Source organism: Nematolebias whitei, chromosome 12 (genome assembly GCF_014905685.2).
Source record: "Nematolebias whitei isolate Nwh7 chromosome 12, NemWhi1, whole genome shotgun sequence".
NCBI classification, from domain to species: domain Eukaryota; kingdom Metazoa; phylum Chordata; class Actinopteri; order Cyprinodontiformes; family Rivulidae; genus Nematolebias; species Nematolebias whitei.
This window is the reverse complement of record NC_056509.1, coordinates 31,416,624-31,432,062: the sequence shown is the minus strand read 5'-3', so window position 1 is coordinate 31,432,062 and position 15,439 is coordinate 31,416,624. Positions and strand designations below refer to the sequence as shown.

The 15,439-nt window shown below is 40.0% G+C and overlaps 1 protein-coding gene across 1 annotated transcript; it reads left to right on the top strand.

Annotated features, from left to right (window-relative positions):
- Positions 1 to 10,943: 10,943 nt before the first annotated feature.
- Positions 10,944 to 14,193, top strand: LOC119418159 (zinc-binding protein A33-like). Its single transcript, XM_037685413.1, has 6 exons — positions 10,944 to 11,345; positions 11,420 to 11,515; positions 11,605 to 11,835; positions 11,932 to 11,954; positions 13,378 to 13,496; positions 13,630 to 14,193. Exons 1-6 carry the CDS (start codon positions 10,947 to 10,949, stop codon positions 14,145 to 14,147), a joined length of 1,386 nt encoding a protein of 461 aa, XP_037541341.1. The 5' UTR covers positions 10,944 to 10,946; the 3' UTR covers positions 14,148 to 14,193.
- The last annotated feature ends 1,246 nt before the right edge of the window (positions 14,194 to 15,439 follow it).

Sequence of the window (15,439 nt, the reverse complement as noted above, 5' to 3'; positions counted from 1 at the left end):
GATGAGAGACGAAACGTTTCTACATTTTTTTGTTGATTTGCTTTGTTTTGTTTTTTTGAATGTCCAGAGGACCAGATTTAACTTTTTTAGATTTTTCTACCTGGATTATTGAGCATGCATCGTGAAATGAATTGAATTTTCTCAAAGGAAGGGGGTCAGGCTTTAGACGTCATTGCACCAAAGTGGTGGAATGACCTCCTTTTGGGCCTCTTTCCTCTTTATTCTCCTTGGCCTTTAACACCATGCGTAGAATTTCACTTCATTTTATTGTTTTTATGTTGACTAAATTATTTTTATTATATGACTGTTTTTACCTTGTTTAATCACTTTAAACCCAGGATCATGTCAGCCTGTCAGGTCATAATTAAACAGTTACTGTTTTTCACATGTCAATTTAAATGTAATTTAACTTAGTTTTGGCTGTGGTAAAAAAAAAAAAAAAATCAGCTGACAGTTATTAATATTGTTTTTCATAAACACTGTAAATAAATTATATTAATATGTATGTTAGTTATTTTGAACTATATTGTATGGTAAATACATAATCACTGCTGCTATTTTTAACACCTTTTTTTGTTATTACAACTGAAAATGATATTAAATGAAGATAAGCATGGAAACATGTTGGAAAGAGACATGGAAGAGGAAAACAAACATGGTTCTGGTTATGCAGTCACAGACAGAAATGCCAAACAATAATGCCAGAAAAGAGCCAAAAAAAACATGCCAGAGGTATAAATCAATAAGAATTATACCACATCAAAACCCAGTGAGATCCTGTGAGTCAAGTCAGATGCTGCAGTTTCACAACGGCCACAGAAATATGACAAGTTTGGCCTAAGAGATTTGTTTATTCAGGAAAAAAAGAGAAAATAAATTACTATTATGTTACGGATTCAGAGGCTGATGCTTCGGATCAGCATTCTTTTATCATGCTGTCATTTATTTGAAAACATAGTGTCTGAAACCTCCCTCACTGACTGATCCCTTCTTGTAACTAGTTAGCTGACGTTTGCATACATGCTCATACAAGCATAGCACACACACACACACACACACAATATGCACAAAAATAATTTTAACATCTGTTCACTTTAAGTCTCCGTTTCAAACACAACACCTGTTGTTTTTGGTGTTCAAAAGACTTCTTGATAACAAATCTGTGATCAGCAGTGCTTTGATTTAGTTTATTTATTTTTTGATAATTGGTTGGCTAATTAGCTGATATGAAAAAAACAATCATAGCTGAAACAGAAATACAACCTTCGCAGTAAAACAGCTGAGAATTGAATATGTCATCCTGGAAGGTGACCTGCTCATTAGTCATTTACTATAAGAAACGGCGATGTGGGCAGTGCAAAGTCATACAATGCCATGCGTAGTAAGCGTGATCTCACATAATGACTGACGTGTGGGTGTGCTGGCAAGGAGCTGGAGGAGTCAAATTCGAAGCTGGCATGGCCTGCCAAAGATCGTGGCCTGCTGCTAACAGAGATAATAATCACTGATTTACTGTCTTAAACCAAAACCTGTAAAATGATGCATGTTTCTTCTAAATATTGGGCTCATTTTGAAACATTGTACTCAGACTAATATGCACTAACAGCAAATATGTTTCCACACATTTGTGAAAAGGTATTTTTTCTTTTTCTTGCAGAGATTATTATTTTTTTAAATTTTAATAATTATAGTATTAGTAAATGGACTGTACTTAAATAGCACCTTTCTATCTTATCAAGATACTCAAAGCACTTTACACTACAATCTGTGCCCTCCTTTACCCATTCATACAGCACTCTACTAGATCTGTACAAAGCTATTTGAACAAATCATTCTAAAGAGACTAATCAGAGCTTTTTTAAATCACATTCACCGATGGGACACACATCGGAGGCAATGAGGGGTTCAGAGTCTTGCCCATGGAGACTTTGGCATGTGGCTGCTGGTGGATTCAAACCCCCAACTCCTGCATTGGAGGGTGACTGCTTTAACCATTCAGCCACATCCTACATGGCATGTTTTACATCACCTAAAGGGTTAAACATTTCCAGATATGTCTTTAAGACTCCTCCTTGGGACTTAGATCGTCTCTAAGTAATTTAATGATACTGTTGTGCGCATCCATCCATCCATCGGCTTCTGCTTTTCCCTGGTTGAGTCATGGAGGCAACAGGTCCATGAGGGAAACCCAGATGGCCCTTGGTCCAGCGACACTCTCCAACCCCTCTTGATCCCCAAGTGTTTCCAGACCAAATCTCCAAGCAAGTTTTGAGACTGGTCTGGGATCTTTTCCCAGTGGGACATGCATAATAAACCTCCAAGGAGAGGTGCCCAGGAGGTGTCCCTGGAGCACCTCAGCTGACCTCCTTCAATGCAGAGGAGCAGTGACTCTACTCTGAGCTTTTCACACTTTAAAGCTAAGCAAGACTACTTTTCAGCTAATGCTCATTTCAGTTGCTGGTTTCCAGGAAGTTCTTTTGATCACTCCAGCCTACCATTTTCTTTACCCGCTGTTTGTTTAGAGGGTTTCAGGGGAGCAGGTGGCTTCAGTGGCCATTATTATTAACCTTTATTTAACCAAGCAAATCCCACTGAGATCACAGCTCTCTTTTGCAAGGGAGGTCTGGGCCTGAAGGCAGCCATTGTGCCAAAGGGGGTTTGAATACACCCTGGACAGATCACAAGCCTGTCATACGACCACTTGTTTTTTCAATTTTGATCCACATCTCTTGATGGGTGAGAGTTGGACTATAGACAAACCATTAATGGAAGTGACCGTTTGCCCCAAAAGGAGGGGTTTGCTGCGGTTGAGTCAGGTGTTGGAGTTGCTTTCAAGGATTATCCAGTCCTTGTCGGTAAAACCAAAGCAAAAGCTGTGTTCACGTTCTCAACACCAAGTCGCGATCAATGCAGGTTCATGGAGAGGATCACAAAATGACAAGAAAAAAAAAAAGGACGTCTGGTTTGGGAACTTTAGGCTCTCATCTCTGTTTTTTGCAGCATGATGTGGTTCTGTTGGCGTCTTCAAGAGATGATCTTCAGCGTGCACTGGGGTGGTTCGTAGATGAGTGTGAAGTGGCTACAACGAGAGTCAGCTCCTTCAAGTTTGAGGCCAAAGTTCTTAACTAGAAAAATGTGGAGTACTCCCTCTGGGTGTGGGATTTTTTTCACTCAAGCCCAGAAGTTCCCGTATCTGCAGTTTGTTCAAGACCGATGGCTCTGGCTCAATACTGTATTATCAGCTAAAACATATAGATGTGTGTTGGGCGTTCTTGTGCACTCCTGGGTTATTTTTTTCTGTGTACTCTAGTTTTCTCATGCAAAATTCGGTCAACAGTAGATTCTACACGATCCTTTAGTTGGTCTCTGTGCTGGATGGTTCATGTACAGTATGTTTTTGTGATGGACTGGTGACCAATTCAGGGTGTACCCTTCATCAGCTACAGAGGGGAATATCAGATCCCTGAACAGGATCAATGTATGTATGTACTGTACAGCAAGTGAGGGAGAAACATCAGATACCAATAAATGAATTTTCATGTGCATGTTTTTCCCCCAAAAGACTTTTATTGCAACAATCTGGATGTGCTCTCGCTCTTGCGTCCCACCCTGTCAGATGTTTACTTTTATTGTTGTCATTGGCTGACTGAATTGTACATTCAAACCTTTCAACACATTCTGTGGCCAACAAAAGTTGGTCATTTCTAACATCTGAGTTTATTTGCTGTCATAATGTCATTATACGCTGGTTTGATTCCTATAAGAAAAATAAGGTTGTGTGCATGCTGCGCTCCACCAACTCCACCTCATCCAACCTCCTCGCCCCGAGCCTTTTCACCCAGCAGCAGTTCAAGGTCTGAACTTATCCTTTAAGTGATTGACTCACTTTGGCAGAATAAATTAAAACCTCAAGCTGCGACGCGGCCCAAAATAGCAGGAAGCTGTTGGTGACCTGCAGTCTCTAGTGCCTCATGTCAGCAAGCTTAAAAAACTTGGCAGAACATTCTGGACAGGGAAAACATGTACAGGTGTTTGTGCATTTCTCTCCCCATGTGTGTGAAAATGTGTAAATGAGCCAACAAGCACTGATATACGATGTTTCAACCTTCAACGAAATGAACTATTTGAACAGAAAAGGCTCTGAAGCTAAAAAAAAACTCCATGTCCTGTTGCTTCTCACTGACTTCACATTATGTTTAGCTGGGATATTTTCTATTTTGTCACTGGTTACAGAACTGTGGTAAAGCTGACATGGTAAAGACACCAACTGCAGCTTCTTATCAAACTGGAACCACTCTGGAATCTGAACGCTGTGGCAGACAGACCCTTTTTTTGTTGCTGTTGGAGGCTGCTGTTCTCCAGAGGCTATAAGCCCCAAGAAGTCCGGTGGCGAAGGGGCTGCAACTTTCCTCGCCAAGTCACAAAGCTGCTGGTTCTTGCCAAGCAGTGGGGGGTTGGGGGTGGGCGGGTGAGAGAAAATGCCATTTAGCTGGCTGGTATTTATAGATATGTGAGGAACTTGTGCACAGTCCGGGCCAAGGTGCTGACGACGTAAAACGAGAGGACGATTCCAGAAGTGGAGTGTCAGGGCATGCAGATAAAAATACCCGGTGAAAGATGGGCCTGGTCATCAGTGGTGCAGTGTGGCATGTGACATGGCAGCATTTCAGTCATGATTTATAGTTATTACTACAGTTAATCTATACCTCTCCCGTCCCTGTGCCAGCCGTGCATCTCAAATTGGATTTCCAAATGTTATGTTGCACAGGGTTTATTTCAGGAGCTGAGAGCATAGAAACAAGTCAGGGGCATTTTGGACTCAAAATGTTCCTGTTGTACCAAAAGCAACAGGAACAACAGCATGAAACTGATCTATTCTGTTCATTAGGATGGCGGTATCATGTTTCTTGGAGACGCTGTAAGATGAGAGCTTGTTAAAATTTAAAAAAATCTAACAAATCATTCTGGACAAAAGTTTAGTTGATGAAACCAAAGGCTGTGGTGATAATGACTTCTCTACAGGTGTCTTTAATTGGCAGGGTGAGATGCCAGAGTGGAACAAAAGAGACGTTCAACACGTCGTAAATTTCTGTAATGTTCTGGAGCAAAGCTGCTGCTGTGGTTAGGTTTGGTCAAGACACCGCCTTCATGAGTAACCTAGCCTTGCTACCAAAACACATCACCTACTGCAGGGGTCTGTAACCTGCGGCTCTGGAGCCACTTGTGGCTCTTTGGTCACTCTGAAGAGGCTCTTCAAAGCTTTGATCAAAACTAACACAAAACTGAATTGTATTGGTTGTTATACAAATGACAACAAAGGACTAGTTTTAACAGTCTTCCTGTCATTTCTTTTGCTGGAACATGTACAAGGAGTAAAACATACTCACTTTAACGTTATGCTTTATTCTATACTTAATTTTTCCACAATTAAAAAAAATACATAGGTCTACATAGTTCATAGTAAAAACTACTGCCCCACACACACACACACACACACACATCCATCCATCCATTTTCTTTACCCGCTTATTCCATTTTGGGTCACGGGGGTCGCTGGTGCCCATGTCCAGCAATCACTGTGCGAGGGGCGGGCTACACCCTGGACGGGTCGCAAGTCCATCACAGGGCCACATAGAGACAAACGAGACAAACAACCATTCACTCTCACACTCACACTCACACCTAGGGACAATTTTAGAGTTACCAATCAGCCTAACATGCATGTTTTTGGACTGTGGGAGGAAACCGGAGTACCCGGAGAAAACCCACGCATGCACGGAGAGAACATGCAAACTCCACCCAGAAAGACCCCTGGACCGGGGTTTGAACCAGGGACCTGCTCGCTGAGAGGCAGCAGCTCTACCAGTTGCGCCATCGTGCTGCCCCACACACACACACAAGAATCTGGTATTTTCATTTGTCTTAAATTGTAAAAATCTAAATGATTAGATATTTTTTAGCTTTATAATGTCACCCCTAATGGCCACAAAAGCCCATGGGCCACCAGTTGATAATCACAGCAAGTTGTTGCGGCTCTGATCATTTTTAATTTAGTGAATGAAGGCACAAAATGGCTCTTATGATCGTAAAGGTTGCAGACCCCTGGCCTATAGAATTAGAAAATCTTGATGATGATTCCACAGGTTTTACCTTCAGGTTTGTGTTACAGGTGCAAACAAATCAGCTCCATCTTATTCTCTTTATTTTATGAAGCTACAATATATTCTTAAATATGTAGTGCATGGTGTCAAGGGGAAATTTGAAATGGTAAATTTTAACACTTTTTTTAATATATGTTTTAACTAATTATGCAAATGTAATGTCTGTGCAGGAATATTTCCTCACAGAGGCAATGAAGTTTACTTAATTTGTCTTAATTGATTTTGTAAATAAATAGCCACTAGAACTTTTTTGATTGTATCATTACTGGGCCTTTCTGGTCTTAGAATCATTTAGTTCTGCGTCCCAATGGTTCTTTACTTTGTGCTTTTAGCTTTTAGCCTTTTGAAAAAGTTAGAAGAAAAAAAAAGCTCAACGGCTTGTGGTTAGCACTGTTGCTGCACAGCAAGAAGATCCTGGGCTCAATATCTGTTTTGGACATGGGGTCTTTCTGTGTGGAATTTGCATGTTCTCCTCATGTTTGCATGGATTTTCTCCGGGTATTCCAGTTTCCCTCCCGTAGTTCAAACATGTTTTTTTAGGTTATCTTCAGGCTAGGGCTCCAGTTTTTCATTCATTCAACCTTTATTTGCAAATAAAGGTTAAATAAAATAAAATAAAAATAAAATAAATATAATAATATTAAATAAAATAAATACATATTTTGCAAACTGCAAAAGAGATCTCAATGAGATTTGCCTGATTATTAACAAAGGTTAATAAATACATTTCAACTTGAGTTAAGTTTTGAAATTTTCTTTATTACACACAAAATTCAATGGGAAAACATAAAAAAAAATCCATATGAGTCTGTTTCCTCTGCACAGTAAATGTGCGTCTGTCACCCTGGACCTCCCTCTGGTTTTTCCTGTCCTGCCAGCCCCGTCTTCTTGTAAATCTGATCCTGTTTTATCGCCACATCCTAAATGACAGGGTACCCATGACTGCTCGTTAGTTCATTACACTTGTTTTAATTGAATCTGAATACATTCCAAATAAAGCTTTTGTGGCTGCAGCGTTCATGCAACGTCTTTCACATTCACTGATGCTGTGTGTTGTGTAACAATACTTTATTTGAGATGGGTTTTTTGCTAAATTTTTCATCTGCAGAGAAAATAATAGTTTCGTGTTGAACTGCTTTCGAGTCTTTTGTCTCTGGAGGCAGATGATGGAGCAGATGTCTTACTTAGTGAGAAGATGATCAAGTGTGTGTGAGTGCAGTCCAGTAAATGTAAAAGACATGAGAGTGTGCGATATTTTCTGAGCAGATATCTCACTTGTGTGGAAGCAAACGTGTGTTTGAGGGTGTGTGTGTGTTGGGTAGGGTGGACTATCAGGCCACACTAAATTAGTTTCCCATCAGCTGTGCTCTTACTCTCGTCCAGGCCCCGTCTCTGCACCGTGTTCCTTCTAACGTTCTCCTAATGGTGGCTCAGGACAGTTTTACTGCACCACTCTGGGGAAACTACAGCAGCCAGATCACAAACACTTGGCTTCATATATGCCTGCAATGTTTTATGGTTATGGATATTATATTTAAGTATAGAAACAGTCACACACACACACAAAAAAGATTCCCACAGCACTATTCCCAGCCGTAATAATTACACCGGCCTGGAAGAGCTACGAGGGGAAAGTTATGTAACGAAGCTCGCACTGATCCTCGGTGACAGATATGGATAACCTGTTGCACTGACGGCTAACTCCAGCACTAAAACACTAATGCTGGAGCTTTTTGTGCACTGAGCTGACACATACACAAAAGAGTTTTTTTATTTTTTATTTTTTTCATTTTGAAGCAGCAAAGATTTTAACCTTATTGCATGCTTTGATTTCTCAAATGTACATGGCCCAAAATAAATAAATAAATAACACAAAGCAGTCAGTGGGCATGTGTCATGTCAAAACCGTTAGCCTTAGCCGTTAGCGGTTCGTGGCTTGTAAAAAAAAACTGAGCAGTTGTGCATCTTTTGCAGTTATGTGCAAAGATAAAACTGTTTGTTTTTAACTGCACATTTATTAGCACCAGCCTTCCATTGTGACATATCTGTGATACTACATCAAAATTTTACTTTCTGGTGATGTTGCTAATTCAACATTGCAAAAAGTAGTTTCTGATATTTCATTAAAGTATTGCGTTTCCTTCAAGAAAGACAAAGTTGCACCACTTGCATCAGTTGCTACTGATTCCTTTCATGTAATCAGTCAATATGCTTTCTGCCTGCTGTATTGCTTGCATGCATTTTTTTATTCTTGTTTTTTGGGCTTAGAGGTTAAATAACAATTATTATCAAACACATCTGAATGCACCTAACTAACCAATGCTTGCCAAAACAAATGTATTCAAGAGAGAAATATGAAAGCATCTTTACATTTTTTTATTCTTCTACCCTCAGCATGAATGTGCATCAGAGGAATTGACTAAAAAGTAAAGGGGAGTTGGCAGCTGTACAACTAAAGCATAAGTTTAGGTAGGTGCACTCAGAGCTTAAAAAGTAACTTTCTTCTTTTATGTATGAAAAGAACTTTTAACATAATACAAATGCTCCTGTATAGCTGTTGTCCTGTTTCTGAGCAAAGATAGGAATTGGAAATAGTTTGTCTGTTCGCCCATTTGGCTGTCTTGTGAATGTGATAACGTGAAAAATCAGAGTTTTCAACTTCCATTTTGGTGTGTGGCTGCATCTAAGAAAGCTCACTAAAGAAAATGTTGTCAAAATCCAAGATGGCCACCTCCAGATATCATATGTATTGTAAACTGGCCACCCCTATTTTTGGAAAAACTATGCTTTCTAGTTTTTTTATTGCTTAAAAGTGTAGTTTCCTCAAATGATGGGAAACTACAACTGATAAATGGTGGGTGGCCAAAGACTGGCCACCTCCTGCCTCTGCCATTGCGTCTAGTGGTGCTATCTACTCACCAGGATCCGTCACTCACCTTCACTTTGGACAAGAGAAAAAATCGTATACACAGTGTAACTCTTAGCCACTTGAACTTGCACCAGAATATTGAGGGTTACTTGCATTCCCTGTTTAAAAAAACTTCTGACATTCACCGTAATGGATCTGTGACAGAACTCAACCGAGCCGGCTGATAAACATTGCACCACCTCAGGACTATGGCCCTGGCTCCTCAAACTCATGCTTTCGCTGGCCTCCCTCCTTGCCCCTCCGCTGGTGTAGCAATCTAGGAGAAGCGAGGGCGTCAATGGCTGTGTTGCTCACCTGGCGACCTGTACTGGGACTAGGGGTTGAACGACTACATAATTTTAAACTCGACATTAACATAATTAAACTCGAGTAGTTGATGACGTCATATCTCAAGACGCAAAAATAAATAAATAAATAAAACCGCAAAAAAACATAATTTATTATTTACAAAAAACAGACCAACAAAACATTGGTATTACCATTTATCATACTGTAAATAAGTCACAGGAAAAACAAAACTATTAGTTATTATTATTAAGCTGTAAATGTGAAAGAAACGTGTGGCACGTCAAAAACGAAACTTAAAAACAGTGGGGCAGTTGACCACACTGCACCACTGCTCACAGTGTTGAGCATTAGGTTTAGTTTTAGAAATTAATATGTTTATAGTTTTTTTTAATAGGTTTACAGATTAATATTTTTTGCTTTTTGTTTGTGAAACAAGGTCAGAGGAAGCTGGTTCTGGTTCGGTCATTGGACCCGGTGTTACACCATATTCTGTGACCTGCAACAGTGCATGCAACACCACCCCCTACGGTCACAACATACAGTGGTCACAGATTATGGTGTAACACTGGTTCGCAAGGAGCTCCAAACAGTCAGGAAGTTGATTCATTTTCTGTTTCCTTACGGTAGTTGAACCTGAAGATTCATCTTTAGTGAAATATTTCCAGACTATTGATGCATTTCTACCTGTTTGCCAAGACTGGGCCTGCGCCGCTCCATACGTCTGCTTGGAAGAATCCATTTTGTAGCCCGTGCCTGATGCGGATCACGTGACAAGTGATGCAATGACGTAACGGCGACGTAATGACGTCACTACGAATACTCGACATGAAATATAAAAACTCGAGAGATGTCATAGGAATCGATGTATCGATTACTTGAGTAGTCTGTTAAAGCCCTAACTGGGACTCCCACCCACTTCACATGCATCCTTTTTCTAATCGAATGAAAAAGGAGCGCGTGCCTCTCAGAGGCTGCCGCCTCAATCACCCCGTCTACCCAAGTCTGTCTGTTATGTGTTTGTTTGTTTGTGGTTCTTTGGATGGGCTGTACTGGAACGTAATTTCATTGCGCTCTGTGCAATGACAATAAAGCTGATTCTGAATAACTCTTTTGAAAGCAACTTGTTGATGTTTTGAACATTTAGCATGAAGACAAATGTATAAAATTTGGTTACACTATTTGCTCTTCTTTTGTCCTAATTTAATTTAATTTGGCAAATTATTTTATGGCTTTTTAAATTATTTTTGATTATAATGGCTGATATTCTTGTCACAAATAAAGATACAAATAAAGAATGTTTTGAATTAAAAAAAAAAATGCTCCTCCCTCTTTACTTTTGAAAGCAGGGGGAATTGACCAGGAAGTGACACTTGGACAGATCTGTGTGTGTTGTATAGACTGTGATGATTTTTGGAAAATCAGTATATCAGATGAGTATTTGTTTTTTATTACTTTTTTATTCGGATTTGTTTACAACAAGAGCTTTGAGCAAATACGACTGCGTTTCAAAGTGAAACTAAAACTGACTGAGTGAGACAAGCAGGAAACAGATAAGAAGAATCAACAAGATGGCTGCAAACGCCCCACAGGCTGAAGCAGACTGCACATGTCCGGTTTGCTGTGATTTATTCACTGATCCTGTCGTGTTGCTGTGCGGTCACAGCTTCTGTAAGTACTGTATTCAGGAGTGGTGGAGACAGAGCAAGCTGAGGACGTGTCCCGTCTGTAAAGAAATATTTCTGATGTCTAAGCCACCTCCAAACATAGCCTTGAAAAACCTGTCTGACTCCCTGAGACGAGAGAGGGAAGGAGCGGCACGACCCGCGGAGCTCTGTCATCTGCACGGTGAGAAACTCAAACTCTTTTGTCTGGAGGACCAACAGCCTGTCTGTTTGGTCTGTCGAGACGCGAAAGCACACAAGAAACACAACTGTGTTCCCATCAGTGAAGCAGCAGAGGAGTACAGAGTGAGTACGACACTGACAGATAAAACCTAAAAGTGTTGTGCTGCAGAAGGTTCACCCTACATGTTGACTTCCAGGCTCAACTTCAGACCAACCTGGTGAACCTGAAAAGTGAACGGGGTTCGTATGAAATGGTAAAAAAGGACTGTGTTAAAATGAAGACTCATATCCAGGTAAGTCTCTGGAGTCGTAGAAACGAACGAAGAAAAGCGACGTGTCATCTGCGCTTATTTTAAAAGTGTTTAATTTATTTTTTCTTCAGTCTCAGGCTCAGCAGACCGAGAGGAGGATCAAAGCTGAGTTTCAGAAGCTTTACCAGTTCCTGCGAGAAGAGGAGGCTGGAAGGATTGATGCATGTCGAAAAGAGGCAACAGTCAAGACAGACGTGATGAAGGTGACGATTATAAACCTGACTGCAGAGATATCTGAACTCTCAAAGAAAATCAAAACAGTCGAAGAAGAGATGAGAACAGGAGACCTTCCATTCATGCTGGTAAACACTGAATCTTCTGTCAAGATTTGCTTAATTATGATCTTTTAACAAAAATGGATGTGTTTTTTTGACATGTTATTGTTTTTTTTATGACAGAACATTAAAACAACTATGAAGAGGTAAGTTTCCTGGACTATTTGCACTAAAATTTCTCCTTTGCACCCCCATCGCAGAGCCAAGAGGGGGAAATGCCAAGTCAAATTTATTTATAAAGCAAATTTAAAACAGCAGCTGTTACCAAAGTGCTTAACACCAAGGCAATAATTAAAGAAAACAAAAAGACGTAATTAAAAGCATCAAAATAAGAACACAAAAACAATGAGAAACAATGAAATACTAAATCAAATCACACTGTGTTAAACATCAGTGAAAACAGGTGTGTTTTTAGGAGAGATTAATTAAAGGCAGGGAGTGAAGTGGCCTGTCTAATGTTGAGGGGCAGATTGTTCCAAAGTTTGGGGCCAATGTCTGAAAAGCCTGATCACTTCTGAGCTTCAGCTTTGTTTTTGTACAATCAAAACAGCTGGTCAGATGATCTCAGCACCCAAGAAGGAACATAAGTTTGAAGTAGATCAGAGAGGTAAATAGGGCAGATAAATCTGACAATCATCAGCATAGCAATGAAACAAACGACCATGTTTCCTCAGGATAGACTCCAAAGGGAGCAGATACAATGAAACCAGAAGAGGTTCAAGAATAGAGCCTTGTGGGACCCTGCAGGAAAGAGGCACTGAAGCAGATAAACTATTACCAACATTAACACAAAAACTCCTGTTGCTCAGAAAAGAACAGAACCATGCTAATGCTACACCAATAATCCAAACCCAGTGTCACAATAAAAGGGTACTGTGGTCAAGCAGTGGAAATGTCCAGGAGTACAAGGATCACAAACTGACTATAGTCATTTACTAAAAGAATGTTGTCACAAACCCTTACCAAGGTTGTTTCGATGCTGTGTAATCTGGTGTGTGGCTGCATCCAGAAAAAGAAAAGTCACCATGAAAAACTGGGTTGCCCTGTTAAAATCAAATTACAGTACTGATCACGTGCACATTAACTTGAAGTTTTCTAGCGAGGCAGCAGAGCTGCTCTTACCTTTAACACAACTATCAGCCTATCAGCTAAAATTCTGAGAAAGTCTGCTTTGTCACAGTTTTTTTTGTTTGTAATTAGCCACTTCTTACAGACCACATGCAGATTTTAACTGCTTCTCTATTTAAACTCAAAAATAAAACCTATATTTTCATGGACTGAATACTTTTATAAAACACGAGAAAACAAATTAATTAATTACATAACAAAACAAAATGTTTAAAGGAAGAGGACCACATATTTGGGGGGGGGGGGGGGTCACTTGTTCTAAAGCCCCCTGTAACTGGTCCTCCACAAAGTACTTGAAGAAAGTAAATGTAAACCGTGTAGTTTTTAAATTTTTTGAGTAAATTTTGAGTCTTTTAATTTCTAGCACAACAGATTTAATTTTGGTTGAGTTTCAAATTATTATTATTATTTTTAATTTTTCTTCGCCTTCTCCACGTTCAGATCTTTGTGTGATCTGCAACAGCCCAAAAATCCAACAGGAGCACTGATCGACGAGGCCAAACACGTCGGGAACCTGCAGTTCTCAGTCCTGAAAAAGATGAAAGACATCATAGAGTACAGTAAGAAATCAATGTTCGATACATATTGTTGATGCTTTGTCTTTAATATGTGCAAGTCTAGATTTTATGAGCACTTAAAAAAAGCCAAGGCGTTTTATGAATACTGCTTTTTCTCTTTTTTTTTTCTTCACAGCTCCGGTAATTTTAGATCCCAACGTCGGCTCCACATCAGTGGTCGTATCAGAGAACTTAACTAGCTTCACAAAAAGTGAAAAGTGTCAACCTTTTCCAGACAGTCCTGAAAGGCTAAGTGGTTTGGAAATTCTTGGATCTGAAGGCTTCAACTCTGGTAAACACAGCTGGGATGTAGAAGTGAGCGGGTACTGGACTGTGGGTGTAGCTGCTAAAACAGATGATAAAGTTTATCAAAGGCAATGGGCCATCTACATGTGCGTCTGCACCGATGTCCTCCGTGAACTTACTCCAAAAAGTTATGAAAAAGAGGTAGCAAATGATTTGTTTCCTCAAAAGGTCAGAGTGCAGCTTGATTACGACCAAGGAATCCTGTCGTTTTTTGACATCGTTCGAAACAGGCCAGTTTATACCAACAAGTACACTTTCACAGAAACAGTCTTTCCCTTGTTTGGGGGAGCCGCAAAACTTTTACCTGCTAAAGTGTCAGTAAGTGTAAAGCAACCCAAAAGTTTTTAAAAAGGCCAATTACAGTAGTCCCTGGTTTATCGCAGGAGTTCGTTCCCAGCCCCAGCTTCGATAAGTGAAAAACCGCAAATTAGGAATAGTACTGCAAGTAGTAGTATTTTTTGTGTGTGTTTATATTTATAAGGTGTTTTAAACCCTTCCGGTACTCTTACAATATTCTAAACAATGTTTCTAAACTCTAAACGCTCTAAAAGAGCGCAGAATGTCATGATCTCCTCTCTCTGCCACGCCCACTTATCCACTGCAATGGATGGCTGGCAGGTGGCAGAGAGCGGAGATCATGACAGGCTGCAGGAGGGAGCTTCTCCCTGCACCTGTGGGCTGCATACAGGTGCAGCAGTTGCTAAATCATTTAAAATAATTCATTTTAAATAAAAATTCCATGCCGCTCGCTCAGTTCGTCCATCAAACAGCCAATCGTGTGTCATGTCCAATCTTACTTTGAAAAACTTTGAAAGTCAAACTGCGAAGTAGCGAGGGACTACTATTTTTTGCCTCTAAACGGCCTTAATTTGCAGAAGAGAAATTTAACCAAACTTTTTAAATTCAACGTTTAAACTTCCTGCTGTTATTAGAACAGTAAAATGTTATACAGCATTATATTGTTATATGTTTAGCATCATGTAAATGTTCGATAAAAATAACCTCTATACCACATATGTCAAACTCAAGGCCCGGGGCATGGACACACACTTTTAGTGTGTGTGCATGCTCAAAGTGTGCAAAAAAAGTGTGCAAAAAATTGTCCACTAGTGTACAAAAAAAGCAACATTTCACCTAGATTTCCTTACTTTAATTCCACACATTTAAAGGATGTTTCTCACCAAGTTTGTGGAAATTCTGCTGTGGGTTTTTAAAGACATTTCAACTTTAATTCACCTTGACACACAGTGTCTTACACTTGCAGTGTCTTACAGTGTCACACACTTTGCTTAGCGCTAAGCTAAGATGCTACAGATGTAGCGTTCCACTTCTCTCAAAGCATCCTAACCATGTGCCAATGATCTTAACCCTCCTGGTCAACAACTGCCCGCACTAAGCTGGCGATCAAGCAACACAGAAGTGTCTCCACCTCCTCCACCTGTGAGCTTCCTGCCAACACAGGAGACGCAGAAGCTATGTTTACATGTGCAAAATTCTTTGATCGGATTGAAATGTATTCGGATAAAATAATCCAAATGTATTGTTTACATGGGCACAGTCCGTTCATGACGAGCATTTACATGCAGCGGGTTTTTATTCAGAATAGAAGTACTGACATGTGCAGAGCAGTAAACTTTCCT

Excerpts from the sequence above, each read along its gene's own strand:
- LOC119418159 (XM_037685413.1), top strand. The coding sequence starts at position 10,947 with ATGGCTGCAAACGCCCCACAGGCTGAAGCAGACTGCACATGTCCGGTT. Across the intron at positions 11,346-11,419 it reads AAGCAGCAGAGGAGTACAGA|GCTCAACTTCAGACCAACCT; the intron begins GTGAGTACGACA and ends GTTGACTTCCAG. Across the intron at positions 13,497-13,629 it reads GAAAGACATCATAGAGTACA|CTCCGGTAATTTTAGATCCC; the intron begins GTAAGAAATCAA and ends TTTTCTTCACAG.